The sequence below is a fragment of the Lupinus angustifolius genome, chromosome LG08 (assembly GCF_001865875.1).
Source record: "Lupinus angustifolius cultivar Tanjil chromosome LG08, LupAngTanjil_v1.0, whole genome shotgun sequence".
NCBI lineage: Eukaryota > Viridiplantae > Streptophyta > Magnoliopsida > Fabales > Fabaceae > Lupinus > Lupinus angustifolius.
The window spans coordinates 4,490,813-4,508,646 of NC_032016.1; the positions used below are offsets into that span (position 1 = coordinate 4,490,813).

At 34.9% G+C, this 17,834-nt stretch overlaps 2 protein-coding genes across 7 annotated transcripts; both read right to left on the reverse strand.

Moving 5' to 3' along the window:
* Nucleotides 69-5,160, reverse strand: LOC109354675 (U11/U12 small nuclear ribonucleoprotein 48 kDa protein). 6 transcript variants are annotated; one of them, XR_002108585.1, is made up of 6 exons: nt 3,917-5,160; nt 3,608-3,722; nt 3,098-3,205; nt 2,080-2,735; nt 1,012-1,985; nt 69-288 (listed from the first exon to the last, which is right to left on the reverse strand). XR_002108585.1 is itself a non-coding variant. In XM_019597333.1 (5 exons), exons 1-4 carry the CDS (start codon nt 5,020-5,022, stop codon nt 2,118-2,120), a joined length of 1,947 nt encoding a protein of 648 aa, XP_019452878.1. In that variant the 5' UTR covers nt 5,023-5,160; the 3' UTR covers nt 69-288; nt 2,080-2,117. The 6 variants fall into 6 exon arrangements, 3 of the variants coding, with proteins under 3 accessions (XP_019452878.1, XP_019452877.1, XP_019452875.1); XR_002108583.1 differs by having other exon boundaries at nt 69-855; nt 886-1,985; XR_002108584.1 differs by having other exon boundaries at nt 421-1,985.
* On the reverse strand, nt 6,577-16,347 carry LOC109354277 (probable UDP-N-acetylglucosamine--peptide N-acetylglucosaminyltransferase SEC). Its single transcript, XM_019596661.1, has 28 exons — nt 16,158-16,347; nt 15,294-15,439; nt 15,078-15,176; nt 14,915-14,965; nt 14,255-14,371; nt 14,037-14,093; nt 13,270-13,389; nt 12,905-12,967; nt 12,742-12,820; nt 12,008-12,117; nt 11,853-11,906; nt 11,686-11,753; nt 11,491-11,593; nt 11,069-11,271; nt 10,640-10,736; nt 10,048-10,119; nt 9,827-9,903; nt 9,596-9,712; nt 9,376-9,460; nt 9,123-9,290; nt 8,792-8,902; nt 8,597-8,683; nt 8,337-8,464; nt 8,093-8,175; nt 7,672-7,777; nt 7,444-7,590; nt 7,021-7,141; nt 6,577-6,925 (listed from the first exon to the last, which is right to left on the reverse strand). The coding sequence occupies exons 1-28, from the start codon at nt 16,345-16,347 to the stop codon at nt 6,812-6,814; spliced, it is 2,973 nt and encodes a 990-aa protein (XP_019452206.1). The 3' UTR covers nt 6,577-6,811.

Consider the following 17,834-nt stretch of genomic DNA (forward strand, 5'->3'; position numbering starts at 1 on the left):
GTAACAAATGAAAGGCAAATGGCTTCAAGCCTTGTTTATAACATATGATTTGTAACATATAAAGGACATAACCGAAAAAACAAATTTCTAGTACCAAGCAAGCAGCACAAGAGTTTGTATATGTTTCAAACCAGCCAAAAAAAGAGAAATAAAGTAATACAATCAAATATAATCTTAAAAGCTGAGAGAGAAAACACTTCAAGAAACACCTAGTGACATAAAAAATAATTTGGTTTTGTATTCTGTCTCCCATTGATCCTTGACCTCAGTAGTCATCATAGTTGCCACCTGCAGTCATGGATAAGCACAGCCAGAGGAAAGGTATATTAAGCTATTTTCATAGAAGCAAAACACAAATACTGGCACGTAAAAAAGAAAGAACAATCAGGTGCCTCTGATGCTGCTGCTACACATTAATACCTAAAGGGTCCATTTAGTGACAAGTATAGGATAGAGAGCAGGATAAGCTCTTATCATGTTCAGTGTTTGGGGCACATCGTACAACAATACATTGATGTGGTGGTGGCAGCGACAGTGATAATACTCACATTGGTGTTCATGTGTGAGGGTATCATGGGAAAACACTGCACTATCATGTCATGCTCATTTGAGTCATTTCTATCTCAGCTCCCCCAAGGATAAAAAATACACTAGATGAACAAAATAGGATAGACCAACAAGATAACCCTATCATATCCTGCTGGTTCACCAAACTCTAGACTATCCTATCACGTCTCTTATCTTGTCCACCAAATGAGCCCAAAAGACTCCACAAAGAATAAGAGCCTACATAATTGCTCTCCCAGTAGTTGAATGATTAAATATAAAAAAGTAGAGAATACATTTTCATTTCCCCTAACAGAATTGATTCAAAAAAATTAATACTGGCACATGAATTTGGACTTATGCCCTTAGTTATATTCTCTCTCACACTAACCCTTCTCTTTGAATTATTATTATCTCCTAGTTTCTCAGCATACAAACGTTACCAGCAGGATTGACTTATCTGACCTTGATGCATCACAGCTGGGTCTCTACTATGATATTATGAAGAAACTAGGTGAAGCCAATTGAAGAATCCGTCATGCTGAAGCAGCAAGTTTAACAAAAAGCAGAAAGAGTCCATGTAGCAATTGAAATGCTATAAATTAGCAAGTCAAAAACATTTTACAACAACAAAAACCAAAGCCTTTTCCCATTAGGTGGAATCGGCTACATGGATCCAAATGTGCTATACCACAAACAAAAGATTTTGATATCAGATAGTGCTTAAATAATCACTAAATTTTCTTTCAATAAATCTGTGGCTTAATAATGACAAAGCTTGATGACTAGATCAATCTTAGCATGTGCCTATTCTAAGCAAAGTTTAGGAGCAAGTAATTGGAAGAGAACACAACAGCGAATTTGTAGACTTGAATTTCAAATGAGTTCAAATCGAATCTCTGCTTAAGGAATATGGACATACCAAAACTCAGATACATAGAACATTCAGGTGTTTCAGCTTAATAACCTAAAGCCTCCACACGAAATAGGACCCCACATAGTTGCCTTCTCTGTAGTTATAGGATTCAATAATGCAAAGTAGAGAATAACATGTTCATTTCTCCAAACGCACGCATAACATAATGTTAGAATCCAATTGAAAAGTATGGGACTTGAGTCCCACAATGTAAGCATGGGATTCTAGTGTAGGTTTTATGAGGCCTTGGGCTCTCTAACTACAATAGCTAGCTTTTGTGGTCGGTTCTCCCAAGGTTCTTAAGACATGATCCAAAAATTAGAAAGTAAAACTGTAAAACAAAGAATAAATTAGAAAAAATTAGTTATGTAGATTTTATTGAGGTTGCCACATCTATATTTTGTTGCTTATTCTTGAGAGAAAAAATAACATAAAAAACAAGGAAATCTTAATTATATGCACTTAAGGATACAAAGGAGGATACATTGATAAAATCCCTGCATCTTGATAAGTAAATACTGCACTGTTGTCCAAATAAACCACGTTAAAAGTAGAACTTCACATTCAAATTTATATAAAACGGTAGCTGAATACGAAATGTAACTAGCATTACTTACCCACTGCAAATGTAGTGCTTTCAAAGTTCTAGCCATTACTAATGGTGTTCCTTGAATTTATCTGGCTTATTAAATTTCGCATCGGACAAGGTATCATCATCACGAACATCATGAGAATCTGAAGGAATGTATCTATCTGAAAATGCATTCTTCAGAACAGAATCTGAAATGTCATTCCTGTGTGAGTTGTTTTGCTGCCTATCCTTGGTTCCTGACAAGTGATCATACTTCTTTCTACTTGAGTGATGAGAGCTATGCTCGTGTGGTCTACTACGAGTTCTGTGTCTTTCAGGGCTTTTAGAAGCACGATCTCTACGATATTTTCCTTGACCAGTATTCGGTTGATCTTCTGCATAATCATGACTTCTGTAATGTTCTTGTCTGCATTGTTTGTAATTTCTAGAAAACACATCCTCAACAGCTTTGCTTTTGTCCCAAGAGTTAGTGCGTGAATGTTTCCCATTATAACTCGGGTTACTAATTGTCACTGCAGGTGAGTCATGATTGACTTTTCTTGAATAATTAGCTTCCATGGGAATGCCATGGCTGGAAGGAGGTTTAGATGGACGCAATCCACTCTCTTTAGAAACAGGGCTCACAACTCTACCAACCTGCGTGATTTTCTCCATGTATTCCTCTATCACATCCCTCATCACCTTCAACAGGAAGTTTAGAATTAAGGATAAAACATTAGTCAAGAATTACGAAGTTATATAATTTATACTATAACACAGCTAAAAAAGAAGAGCCAAAACAATCCCTACCACCCCTAATACAACAGTGGCATAGGACAAGCTAGAGTAACTTTAAAAAGGGGTGGTCTAGTACATGAGGCTCCCACCTAGTGGGGTCTGGGGAGGGTTACAATAACATTATGATAATTAAAAGATATTCATATTCTTAAGCATCAATAGAGAGGAGGAGCAATTGGAATATAAAACCATGATGAAGTACTTAAAGGTACATTAGCTCAACAACAGAAGTACACAACACTAATAGCTAATTCAGTACTTCCAACCTGTACAGCTGATGTCTTCATCTTCTTGCCACGATAAGACATTCTTCGACGTTTGTAATCCCTTTCTTCAGCTAACAGTTCCTCCCGTGTCTTTTCTCTAGATGTTTCCTATAATTAATAGAAGATTACAAATATGTACAATATAATTGATAAAACAAAAGAATTTTTTTTATTCACTTCCATGACCAGGATGACTTCAACAATAGGAACTTAGGTACAAATTTAAAAGGAATTCCTCCCATGCTATGGACACACAGGAATAGTTAGCAAGGAACACAAATATGACATGCAATCTAGCAATACTAAAAAATAAGATATAACCAAACTTATTCCCTATTTGTCCATCTTTCGGGCATTTTATGCTATAAAATGGGACAAAAGAGTAAAAATCCATCAAGTTAGACAACAGCAACAACAACCTAGTTAGACAGGTAAAACAATTTAAGCAAATGCAACATAGAACATTATAGTCTTACATTATATTTCTGAATGATACCAGATTAATATTACCTGGTTAGATGATTGCTGCCCATGAAGTCCATCATGATCAATCAAAGGTCTAAAATCAGCACGCTTTTTCCGCTCTTCATTAGCTCTCTCAGACAAATAATAATGCTCAGAAGCCCTAGAGTAAGGAAAAAAAGTCAATATATTTAGAAAACGCTCATGATATCCACAATAATTTGATTGAAAACGATCATCAATCACAACATAAAAGACACTGCTCATAAGTCATAATTATATGTTTCACTAAATAAAGATCGGGCGCATATACAGAATGCAAGTGGCAGTAATGCTAGGAGGTTAAATATAAGATACCGTTGATAATTACTAGGCTGCTGAGAAAACCAAAATTCCTTAATTTTACGTTCAAGCAAGGATCGTTCATGCAATGCTGCAACAGCTGCTGCAACTTGTGACATAAAAACTTCTTTGTTCACAATCCAATTTGTTTTCTCTTCAAGTTGTGCATCAGGCTTTGCATCATTGATTCCAACACTGTTGGTATCAGAATTCTGAGGCTGAAACAACAACAAACCCGATGCGCCAGCCAAAATACATTTTCTCACGAAATTAAGAACAAAAAGCTTTCCATTGATTGTGCCATACAAGATCGAAACTTGAGATACCAGCCACGTTAATGCCTGATTCAAAACGGGGCAATCCAACTGCAAACACCGCTTCTCCTTGGAAACAAAAGCTTCTCTTGAAATTGACTTGAAGCATAAACAGCACAACAAGAATATATGCTGTTGCATAGGTGTATCAATAACAACACCATATCGCGGCGAATTCACAATTACCCAATTCATTAAATCACACTCATTTGCAATTCCAATACCATAAATTGCAGAAAGAACCTTGTTAGAATAGGCATTTGGAAAATCATTCCACGACTCAATTTCGCGCGAAATAGCCCAGTAATGGGAAGTAAGTATTGAAGTATAAACTTTCTCATAATTCGAGTTAACAATATCAGAATCACGAGAATCAACACACTCAATAGATAAAACCCTTGGAAGTATGATTGGTGTGTTAACATTTTGTGGGTCAGAGAGAGTAACAGCTGCAGGGCAATTATTATAGAAGAAATTGGAAAGGAAATCAGAAGAGAAAGTGAGAGGAAAGTGAGAATGGTTGGTGGTGGTGTTGAGGGTGGTGGGGTAGGTGAGAGAGTGGAGGAGACGGTGGAGATCGGGGATGAGGCGAGGGGAGGAGGGGCAGCGGAGGTGGTGGAGGAAGAGGGAAGAAGGAGGCATACGATGGTTTGGGTTGAAAGGGCATTGTATGAGATTGGGGTTTAAGGGTTTTGGAGGGAGTGGAATTTGGAGAGAAAGGAGATTGTTGAGGGATTCAAGGACGGTGGAGATGGTGGAGGAGCGTGGTGGAGGAGGGGGAGGGAGAAATTGGAGAGAGTTTTCCATTTTTTTTACTTGTTTGGTTTAGGGGGGAAATAAACAAGAGTGAAAAATAATGGAAGGTTCGTTGTTATTTTGATTTCATTTCATTAAACACTGAAACAGATTCACGCGATTCAGCAGCTTCACGTTTGCCACTGAACCTTGACGATGGGTGATTGGACATGTTTATTTGCTAATTGTTTTTTATCTAACATTTTAACTAGTTCTGCTGTGTTATTTATTTTTGCCTAAAGTAAAAATTGAATACAAATATTTGAGTAATTCTAAAGATTTGGTTCACTTTCTAAAAGAAAATTTTAGATAATCACAGAACATATATTCTTGAAAAACATAATAAAACGATTAACATCACAATTATATAATTTTAGTCTTTCATCTTTACACTTTTATTGATGGAATGCACATTCAGTTATATGCATAAATGTACACACACAAAAAGCTATTATGTGCATAAATAATTTATTTATCATTTCACTTTTTATCCTGTTTACTTTTAAATAATATAAAGAACCGTCTTTAAAAGATTTAACCAACTTAGTTTTTTATTGATGTTGTCTATCAACTAAATTTCTTTTGGTATTTCCAAGAATATTGTCTCACCTTTTCAATAAGGAACTAATATTCTTCTGAATTCATACTTACTCCTTCCAAAAAGTAACACTTTCATCAATCAAACTATTGATCTTTTGATTATCCTGGGATCTAGTAGTGCCTTGACAAAGATGCTTGCATTTTATAGTGCATATTTTATACCATTTTCTTTAATTTTTCAAGATGATGCCCCTATTTTTATCCAATATTTGTTTTAGTAGTTTATATTAGGACATTTTTTATAGAATACGGCAAGGGACTCATAAATTATATCAGAGCAATATTTTATGTATCTAACAAATCATTTTAAAAATACATGTAACACATAACAAGTACGTATATAAGTAAAACATAACATTTAAATTCTCATAGTGAGGAGAATTTTAGGCTTAATGGTATAACATTTTTATGGAGTATGCCTATCTTTTTGTATAGAATGCGCCCTACCTAACATTGAATTAGTGGGTGTATAAAAGAGAACCTTTAACTGATTATTTTTGCAACTTCGACAAAAAAAACATTGAAAAAGAATAAGGAAGAAATAATATTAAAAAATCAAATATATTAAAATTTAATAATTTCTAAAACAAACAAACCTTTTTATTAGCTTAGCTAATATCTTTAGCCACTTATTAACATATGTTATCTTTAGTGCTTCAAGACTACTAGTGACTTTTTATTTTATTATTTAATCTTTTGCTAAAGCTAACCAGAGATTAACTAAAGAATTTTAAAAAATAATTTTAAAAAAAATAAAAGTAAAGACATTAATATTAATAATCATAACATTTAAAAGTTGATATGTAAATAATAGAACTCTTTCAAACTCTCATTCTTTTTTTATTCCTTAACCCATAGGCAAGACCCTACTCTTTTTCATTTTGTTCTATTTCTAATTCTAACACTACTTTATTCTACAGAGAATATAAACAATCCCTCCGACCTATTCGCAATGTGCGAGTGAAGTTCTCCAAAGGCAAAGAAAGATGATGCAAGCTTTGATTGTTGTACTTGTACATTAGTACATACATGTGTGACGTTTTCAAGAAACAAACGTTTTCTTAAATTAAAGTGCGTCACAAACTTCCATTTCATAACACTACTAAATAACCCATCAATACTAAGCAACCCCTCAACATTGCGGGTAAATTACTACTTTCTCTTGATTTTCCTATCTACATTCCCGTCTAATTACTATATTCTATTTATCATAAGGGCATTCCATATCATTTTCAGTGACCTTAAAGTGCTGTGGCCTTTGACCTGAGCAATGCAGATTCCACATTTTAAAATATGCTCTATCAAGATTCCTTACCTGCAACATTAAATGACATCAGGGTACTCCAACTTACAGAAAATGGAAAGACCATTTTCATTTTTTGATTGCATAAAGTATCATTTCTAACTCACCCAGCGTGCTGTGTCAAATAGAGGGCAAGTCATGCGTACAGCTTTGAGCTTATCGGTAAGAGCTTGAAGCTTCGGCCGATTCAGAGCCAGTGATACTGCTCTATCTTCATACTCTTTCATGCTAATATAGATTCACACAACAAGGTTCAAAATTACACCCATATCCTTCAGACAACATAAGTGAAAAGACAAAAACTCAAACACCAACTCATGCACCGATTCTCATGTACAAATAAGATAGGTCACGTTCATATGCTTGTTAGCATGGAGAAAGATTCCCCTCGATGCTTCTTCGCATCCATTTGCAGGCAATTAGATCAGGCATAATTACATTGTCGTTGTCTTTAAAAGAGGATTAAGATGCCTACTTTAATGGAAATAAAGTAGCACTACACAAAAATCAAATTGGAAATAAGTGCTAACCTGTTAACAATCATCTCTTCCCCCAGTCCAGTGGCCAGACAGAGGGACCCAGCAACTCTAGTAGCCATTTTCTCAAGAGGTAAAGTAACCATCGGCAAACCTGCCCACAGTATATCTGTTCCAGTTGTATGTGCATTGCATAAAGGCCTACAAGAAAACATGATAAGAATATCATTACAAGTAACAGAGTAAGCAACCTACAGCAAGGAGAATAGGGGAAATTATTACGTGTCCAGGAATAAGTCGGCTAAAGCACTCCGTCTGATGTGTTCACCCTTCACTGCAACATCTGTGAAGATAATTTGATCTGGCTGTACACCTTGTGCAACAGCATCTGAAAAAGAATTTCAACAATTAAAAAGGAAGCTCAAGGATATGTATGATGCGGTCAGACAGAAATCAATATTTTGTCAATGTACATGATTTATAATAGAGCATTTTGTTGTTGTTTGATCCACATAGTTGGCCCCACCTAGTGGGACTAAGGCTTGATTGTTGTCATAGGAAGGAAGCACAAGAAAAAATATACATAGAAAAAAGAATCACATTTTAAAAAGAGGTAAATGGGTGTACACCGACAGTGTAAAAAATCAGTGCACAACTTGTTTTCTCTTGAAAATAAAAATTATAATTAAATAACTACACATACATGCTCTCAATCTCATTTCGCCTGCTGCAGGAAATCTCAGGAGCCAAAGTGCACTGTTTGGTACACGTTTCAGAATATTGCACCTAAAATAACACAAGCATAGGCAGACATGTAAAGGTTAATATGCCAAATTTGCCTGATAAAAAAGATACCAAATTTTGGGAAAATAGAAGACATGAAAATAATATAATTGATTGATCTTATACCATATCTAGACAACCAATAAAGAGCATCCTGACATTACCATGTATTGAATATTTCAGGATCCATCTTGTACAGTTGATTGAAACATGCAAAGATAAATTTATCCTCAGGCAAACCATAATCTGATCGTTTGTGCTGACAGTTTGCATCCAACACATCCTGATTTTTCTGAACAAACAAATTTTACAAGACAGAAACATTCAACACCCATGCATTTATATAAATAACAAACAACATAGTAACTTACACACACAATTGAACTGAACTCAAGGTTCTCCATTAAAAGTTCATAAAAATAACCTGCTTATAATCATTTACAAAGTAGCAATGGGGAAGATGGACAATCTTCTCAGAATAAATATGCGCATAACGCAGTGGTGAAACAAACTGCAAGAAAATCATGAGAAAAATTAGAAAGCAAGTTGAATTAGTAAAAAATAAAATAAAAAAAGAGCTCTCTTAATTGTACAGCCTGGACAATATCCCATGACTTACTTCATCAGTTACTAAGTAATCTATGTACGTAGCCCCAGTTGTTCCAGGGAATCCCATATATGAAACTTGAACTGGTGCAGGTTGCATAGCAAATATCTCATTCCTGGCACCCTGCAACAAAACAAGGAGAATCACATGCAACCAAATAACTGAGACATGGAGACCTTCAGAAACTCAAGCATGCAAAACAACAGGCCAGTATCCAATTACAGTTTCATGCTACAAGAGAAAAACAATCAAAAGAGATTCTCTACCGTGAACAAGTAAAACTATCAAAAGTTGATTATGAATTTTGATTTACAATAAGAATTACACCTAGATAGAGCGCTACCTTTGTATAACCATTAAGGTTGACAAGAATATGTATCTTATCCCCGTTAATCATTTTTGCTATCATATCAGATGACATGGCAGAAACATCCACAAAGTGCTCTGCTTCAGACAAAGTACGCTGTCTCCACTCAGTACCATCATTTGGACTCAAGGCATAGCAGAATACCTACATATATTGATTACCAATCATACATCGAGAAAAGAAGGAGGAATATTTCGAGATCCATATTGTTAAGCCGCAAGTTGAATACCTCAACATTCTTCTGATTGTGCATACCAAAAACAGATCCCATGAGATGCGACAAGGGGTGATTACCAAAGTCACTACTCACATACCTGCAGTCCAACAGTTCTCATATTAAAAAATATACAAGATATTTTTTGGGGAAAATATACCCACTTATATCCACCTTAAAAAAATGTTAAGGGGAGAAAATTATGAAGAGATTTAGTGTAGTAATTAGAACATACCCAACCCTTAGTCTCTCACACCCTCCATCCTGCTTAATTGGAATAGGAGCAGGATGGCTGAATGGAGGAAGAGAAAAACGAGATGCAACCAGGGAGCAGTGTGCAGCATATTTACGACTGCAAAGAGCAAGAGAAAAGAGCATTACATACTGAAATAAAGGAGAATAAGCATATCAAAGAACAATTCCTATTCTTCCTTGAATAGGTCTTATATGAACAACCTAACCATACCTAATTTCCAGAGCAAGCAATGGGTCAAGTGGATATGCTATTGCATGGAAAGGCTGAACACTAGGAAGAACTGACATCTGAAAAACAGAAAATGATAATAATTGGAGTACATTCAACACAAACAGGTTTGTCTCATATCATAACAAACAGGTTTGTCTCATATCATAAATTTATCTAATATATGAAAAGTAAAGTGGTGTATGGATAGCTCAAATCCAGACATTAATTTGCCTTCTTATTATCCCTTCCACTTCCTTGAACATTTTATCACGATCCTCCCAACTGCAGACACACTGTAACATAAATTAAGATAATATTAGTCAATCCAGATGAAATTAAAACCGTCACTTCAAAATATGGTACTACACATATTTGATTCTTGAAATTAACACAGCTAAGCATTGTGAAAACTGGATAACAGAAAAATTACACATTTAGATGCATCACAGATACCAACAGGTAAAGACATCTGGTTTCCTTTTCAGACTGTGGGTAAGGGCAGAATGATACCAAAGGCACTGCCAATGACTAATATGTAGGTAATAATGAATGAGAGCATAAAGTCTGCTTAGGAATAAAACACAGCAAAATATACTTCTAATTCATTCCTAAATATACCACAGCAAACACAGCAAAATCTATCTCTGAGACCTACCAATACTATGCCATTTAAATATAGGGGTGGTAAACTGAGATATAGAATAGATTAGAGTCTCCAAGAACGAACACCCAAAGCATATGTGAAAGGTCTCTACCAAACGAAGCTCCAATAAACTCATACTGAAAAATAAAGATAATTAAAATTATCAAAACCTGAAGTGTATGTAAGAGATTGCAAGTTGCTTCAGGAAAGTCTGTACGAAGAATCAATGCCTGTCTATAGCTCTTCACAGCAGCCTCTACATGTCCACTGAAATAAATAAATAATTTAGACGACTTCCTATATTCTCACTATGACCCATTCTCTAGAGATCATATTACATTGTTCACATAAGCCACTATCAGGTATTGCAATGACAATGGCGACATAAAATCTAGAGCATACAAGAAATTTAACTTGTGATGCAGCTAACAAAAGCAAAACATGGGCAAGAATGAAGTTTAAAGATGCATGACATGCTAAAAGATGTTTTTTCAAGCTCACGCTGCTAAGAATAATTATAGTTTGATTTTAGTTTCTAAAGTTAGGGGTATTATGCTTCAGACTTCCCCACCGCAAAGCAAAATGAAAAATTAGCATACCTATCTTTATAAGCTGAAGCCAAATTTGCATGGGCTTCAGCCATAGTAGGCCTGACAGTGATTGCACGTATATAATCCTGGATGGCTTCACTAACTCTACCGATCTCCTTATATGTATTGCCTCTATTTACAAGCCCATCAGCTGCTAAGGGATCAATGCGGAGGACCTCATTGTAGCAAGTTATGGCATCAGCATAATTCCCCTGTAATAATTTGTCCAGTAATAAAAAAATAGATCAGTGGAGATGTTTTATCAACAACTTTTTGGTACAAGAATACAAGCTCCTGACCCTTACACTTCCCATATTTGTATAAAGCCCATATAGACCAAACCCCAACTAATACATCATTCATACAAACACCATATACAAGCTCTATATTTCACATCATCTGAGATGGAATTGTGGTGCACGTTTTAATACCTGCTGCTTATAGATTATGGCAAGATTGTTATAAGGAGCAGACAACCCAGTAGTTACACTCAGAGTAGCCTTGTAATATGAAGCAGCAGCAGACACCATGTTCCTGCATAACAGCAATTTTAACCAAGAAAACTCATTCTACCCTTGTACTACTCAAATTATTAACATTAACATGAAGATACAAGAAACACATACCATTCCATGTATATATTCCCAAGATTTGTCAATGCTTGTGGGTGGTTAGGCTGTAATGAAAGGCATTGCTTCACACCACAAAAAGGCAAGTTGAGTAGGAATTCATAGAATGAAACCATAATGATTAGAAAAACATGCAATAAACATAAGATATGAGAGAAGCATACATTGTAGCACTGGATTGCTTCATCCACTCGGCCAAAATCTTTTAATGCATTACCCTACGTATGGAGTAAGAGAATCGAAGAAAATATTATGCAATTGCATATAAATAACACATTCAGAGATTCCAGAAACAACTTCGCAAAACAAGCAAGCCAACCAAATTATTGTAAGCTTCCAAAAATCTGGGGTCACATGCAACAGCTTGCTTATAGTGTAGAATAGCCATGTCCAGTTGACCTTGTTCATAATATACACTGGCCAAATTACCTGTGCACGATTTGATACATAGTACAGTCAATGTAATTAGCATAGATTGAGTTCACTATACAGTAAATTGTAGACCAACATAATTTTACTTTATGAAAAGCATATTTGAATCCACTGTCAAGCAGAAATATCTGAATATAGCATAAACTGCTATTCGCTGATTATTTTTATTTTTTCTTTATATTGTTATTGTCCATTCGCATAAAAATAAGCCATGCTAATCAATCTAATGTTCATTATTAGATATCTCTCCAGTCAGAACCAGCTGTAACCATGCATCTTAAACAACAGGCAATAAGATGAGGTAAAAGAAAGTTTGAAATGCCTAAGGTATTAGTAATGATAAGTTTGTCTAAAACGCATAATATATCCTAACAAGCAATAATTATTCTAATTAAGCTCAAGTAAGTCAGTAAAAAGGTAAAAAAAAAAGTATATAAAGCAATTACTATATAATATGTGTATGTGTATATGAAATGTCATCGGTCATCAATGATTTTACAAATAGATAGTCCATTTACTATTGCACTGGTGTTATTAACTTTTTCTACAGAACTGATTATTCATAAGATGATTATGTGCAACCGCAAAGAAACCTTCAAGACCACAGCTATCCTTACTCACCATAAGCCATGCCATAGTTTGACCTTGTCTGAAGAGCATGTTGATAACAAACAATAGCTTCTTGAGGCATCCCTAAAGCCTGATAGAAGAAAAATCTTTCAAGGTTCAACCAATAACAATCAAAGTACTAGTTGCACCTGATTAATCAAGCTTAACACCTTACCTTGTACACATTACCAAGGTTCAGATATGCATCAGGGAAGGAAGGTTTCAGTTTCACTGCTTCCTGAAATATTTAAAAAAAAAATCAGAAAAAGTACCTAACAGAACTGTCTGCTTATATTGAGACTTCAGGAGAATGCAAGCAAAAGAGCACAATATTTATGTGAAACATAAACATTGCACACCAGTAATGTATGATATGAAAAACTACCACTAGTTATTTTTACAGTAAAAACATGAATTAATAATAAAAGTAGCGATCAAAAGCAAATGCATTAAAATTAATTAGATAATCAAGTGCAGCACCCGCTTCTGTCAAAAGTTGAAGGATTTCACTTAAGTGTGTGATGTAAAAAGGAGACATGCCTTATAATACTGAAGAGCTCTGTTGAAATCACCAGACTCCATGAACAGACCCGCAAGGTTTGACCATGCAATTGCAAAGGTGGGTTGAATGCGCAATGCCTCAAGGTAACAACTGTATGCCTGCAAAAAATGTTAGATTCTGACTATTTGCTCTTGGACATGGAAGTTACAACAAGACCAGCCATCATCTGAGTCCTGGCTTGAAGACAACAACTTGATATCTGTAATTCTGTATCGAACTGTGAATTTGACCACAGTTCCATGCACGAATTCTTAAATCAGTAACTAAAATGCAAACAAGAAAAGTAGGGTTAAAATACTAAGCATTGTAGGAGCCCTCCAGGCTTCCAGACCATCACACATCCATTTTTATCAGGCTATACAGAATGGGAGATGAATATGGCTAGCAGAATACACATGTAATGTAACTCGTTCCGGAGAAGCCAGTAGATAATTATCTCACACTGGAAGCCAAATTAGTGTTCAAAAACTTCATTGGCTCTAGAGCATGTAGTGCACCAAAATCCGGGTAAGTATCACTGTGGAAGAAAAGGTCTAAAAGGAGGCTGATCTCCTACATAAAAAGACTAACCCAACAGGATGGAACACGACTCATACTGGAGAATCCAGTATAGCATCATCCCAAACTGGGTAGCCCAATTCCCCTCTCGACATAAACTGTACTTGATACAGCAGCAGTTTGTGGAATTTAATCTCATATGAATACCAATTTAAACAAGAAAATGCATATAAATGTTAGGACTCACTTCTTGCACCAGCCCCTGAGCTTTCATTAGATTCCCCAAGTTGCTATGGGCATCAACCTGTTGAAGATAGATGACAATCACATAAACAGTGATACATCACCGAAGCTACCGAAACCACACAGAAAAATAAAATGAAGGGAAAGTAAAAGATTGCATTCTATCCCATCTGAATAACTGCTTGAGCACAAACTAATGTCAAATAAAAAAGCAAAGAGTACCATTAGAGGGTTTATGGCAAGTGCTTGACGACAACACTGCGCTGCTTCAGTGAGTCTTCCTTTACGCATGTACGCACTAGCTAGGTTTGACCAAGCATCAGCAAAATTGGGACGAAGCTGCATCAGCAGAACGGAAAGAAAAAAGATAAATGAACTAATCGGGGATTGCACAGTACATGCAAGCAAGAACCTAAGAAAAAAATGGCATCACACTCGGGAAAGCAAGCCATTTAAAAAGATACTTATAATTTAAATAAAATTAAAGCATCATTCTCGTAAGAATCAGAAACGAATAAATGTATGGTGAAGTTGACATGGTTCTCTAATAATAAATACATGCCTCATAAAAGCAGTAAATTCATCACCTATTGTTATTACTGGCAAGAATAAATGGAGAAAAATTGATAGCCAACCAAATATAATAAATGGAATTAGAATAGAATTTATACAACATGTGTCGTGAACTCATGATAGATCTGTTTTTCAATTGTTGGGCACAAATAAAAGGAACCTTCTTTTGGAAAGATGTGCAGTGGACTGGACTACCATATTTTAGGGGAGTAATAATAATACAAAAAGAAAAGAAAATATCAAAACACATAAGTACATAAACAATCACAATACAAACTGCAACGATAGGTCCAGAGTTGCATCACAGACCTCTATGGCAATCAAATAGTAGCGAATCGCAAGGTCAATGTTCCCTTTCTCCTGCAGAAATGAAAGCTCTATCAATTCTAGAAAAAGTACGTATCTACCTACAACACAAAAAAGTAGAAATATAATGTTCATCAATCATACCAGGATAGCAGTGGTTACTTACCTTCCATGCATTTGCCATGTTCCCATAGCACTCTGCAAAGTGTGGGTCAATCCTAAGTGCTTCTTCATTTTTGGAAACACACATATCAAAATCATGCAACTGTAGACAAATAATACCATGTATTCAGGATGATAATTGCTAAGCATTATAAACAAACTGTCCAAAATATGACATACAAAAAATACGAAACATATATAACAAAAGAAAAAAACAAACCTGGTAGTAAGTTGCACCCAGGAGTAGTAGGTTGTCAGTACGAAGTGGATTTCTCTCATAGACAATGTTGCTGTGTTCTAGAGCTTGCTCATAATTGCCAGACTTGTACATTTGATGCGCGAGAGTTAAATGGAAATCTTCATCAACTGCATCGACAACGGATGTAAAAGAGACAAATAATTAAATTTTAGAAAAAAAATTGTCACAACATGCAGAGAAAACATGTGTTTCTAAAACATGTTAACTTATTGGGCCTAACTCCATCTAAAAGCTAGCTCATAAGCTGTACACTCAATCAATCTCGGACTTCAAAACTTAACACACTCACTCGTGCCCAGGAGGTGACATCGCCTGGAGTTTGAAGTCTACAGAAGTGGATATCTGTAGGTTATCCAACATCAGAATAATAGACTCTAAGTTCAGGTCATTATAAATGTTTCATTACTCATATTAGCAACCGACGTGGGATTTTAACACTTAAATTAAAATGTGCTACAAAAATAGACTATCCTTGCATGCCAAAGCGATCATTTAAAAAATTAACTGTAGCTGTTAAAAATCCCCAATTAAACCCTAACTATTAGATTGAAGCCAGAGCATGACTAAAATTCCCAATTTTTATTATTTTTTGGTGCACCGGAAAGTACAAAATACCTCATGAAGCATCCTCCTTCAGCTGAATTAACGATATCAAGAACAACCAAGGAAACGATACGACACAATGAACCGAAAACATAAGCCAGAAATTCATTTATTTCAAGAAAAAATTAAAACACGGAAGTGGATTTTCGTAATTTCTTCCATTCACAGTAAAAGCAATGAAGCAGAATGTAACTTCGCAACGAATTAGATATTATAACAAACCTTCATTAGAATCATGGCCACGTAACGGCAATAAAGTTAGCGAAGCAGGTTCATGCTTGACAGAGAACGGTTCAACTCGATCGGAGGTGAACTGCTGCCGAGAGGATCCAGCAGATCCGTTAATCTGCGGCGGCGGAGGCGGTGGCTGGTGGTTGTAGAGCCGGTTGTGGTCGCCTTGCACAGTGATCATGATGATGCGAACTATGAGAGAGAGAGAGATGAGAGCTGAATCAGAAGAAGATCATCACAGAGAGTGCGATCTGAAAGAGATCGCTGGTGGAGAAAGAAAATTGGTCGAAAATTTCAAACCCTGTGTGAGAAATTTCTCGAGTGTTTCTTCTTCTTGTTCAGCTTCGTTTATGTTAAACGTGTCGACACGGAAAAGTGTTGTTTTATAGTTGATGAGGATCTTGATCTGAAGAGAGATCTGAGCCGTTGATGTGAAAGAAAGAAAGATAGCACCAATGTAGATTTCATCATTAAGTGACACGTAACTAGCAATATTTGTTTATCTTTTTATATGTATATATATACTATTAGGAAAAAATATATGTAAATAAATTTTATATATTGTTGTTATATTATCTACTATTTATGTTTAATTATCATTGGCTTTCCTTAAAATAAATAAACAAAATCAAATAAAGTACTATTTATAATATTTATATTGTCATTATATATTATACTCATATATTATTGTTATTATTATTATTTTGACCATAACTCATATTTTTGGTAAGTTCACACTGGCACTCATTATACGGGATTAACCTTACTTTTTTGTAAAAAGTTTTTATGAGCTGAAATTGAAAATGTTTTAAATTGAAATTAATACCTTACTAGGTTTGATTTCAATGATTTTATAGAAATTCACTTAAAAAAAGACACTTGAATACAAATTTATGAATGATATTAGGTTATAATACCTTATTAATTTATAATATTTTATTAATTCTTATGTTTTTCCATTAACTAGTACACGAAAATGTGATTTAGGGATATACCTATCCATATTAGATAAAAAGTTTTAAAAAAACAATACAAAACTAAATATTAAAGTATTATTCGATAGAAAATTTGGATTTCTCCTATGTGCATATCTCCAAATATGTCCTAAAAAACACAAACCTCGCTACCTTAAAATTATAGGAATCTCTAAAGTGATTTCATTCCCCATGGCTTCATTGAAGAGGGTGATTTTCTACTAGGACTACTCATCATTCATCAAGGTCATGCCAAAATTAATATTGGAAGGGGTCATAACGAGTTTAAAGCTATTTGGAGGATCCAAATTACTTACCAGCTTTGGTATTTCTTATAAATCAGGTCAACTATGGTCTCTCTACATGGCATGTGATCTTGTTGTCTTAACTTAAATGGATAGTTACCACATATGCATCCTGAGATAACCTTCCTATAGCTTATAGATGTTACCAGATATACATTATGATTTACAACTAAAATAACAGTCACACTGATCACATTTATCATAACCACATTTTTTTATAAAAGTTTAAAATTTATGCTAGCATAAATTTTTTATACTATTAGCGCATTATCTACTATTAATTTATATTACTTTTGTTTAAAATTTATGCTTGTGTTAAATCCTTTTTATAATTAGAATCTAGGTAAACACAATATACAACATTTACCGTGGTAACCACAATTTTAAGT

Coding starts and splice junctions, on each gene's coding strand:
- LOC109354675 (XM_019597333.1), bottom strand. CDS start 5,022: ATGGAAAACTCTCTCCAATTTCTCCCTCCCCCTCCTCCACCACGCTCC. Junction 3,206..3,607: donor GGCAGCAATCATCTAACCAG/GTAATATTAATC, acceptor TATTAATTATAG/GAAACATCTAGAGAAAAGAC. Junction 2,736..3,097: donor TGAAGACATCAGCTGTACAG/GTTGGAAGTACT, acceptor TTCCTGTTGAAG/GTGATGAGGGATGTGATAGA.
- LOC109354277 (XM_019596661.1), bottom strand. CDS start 16,347: ATGATCACTGTGCAAGGCGACCACAACCGGCTCTACAACCACCAGCCA. Junction 13,390..14,036: donor CTCAGGGGCTGGTGCAAGAA/GTGAGTCCTAAC, acceptor CATTTTTTGCAG/GCATACAGTTGTTACCTTGA. Junction 8,903..9,122: donor ACCTTAATGGTTATACAAAG/GTAGCGCTCTAT, acceptor GTTTTGTTGCAG/GGTGCCAGGAATGAGATATT.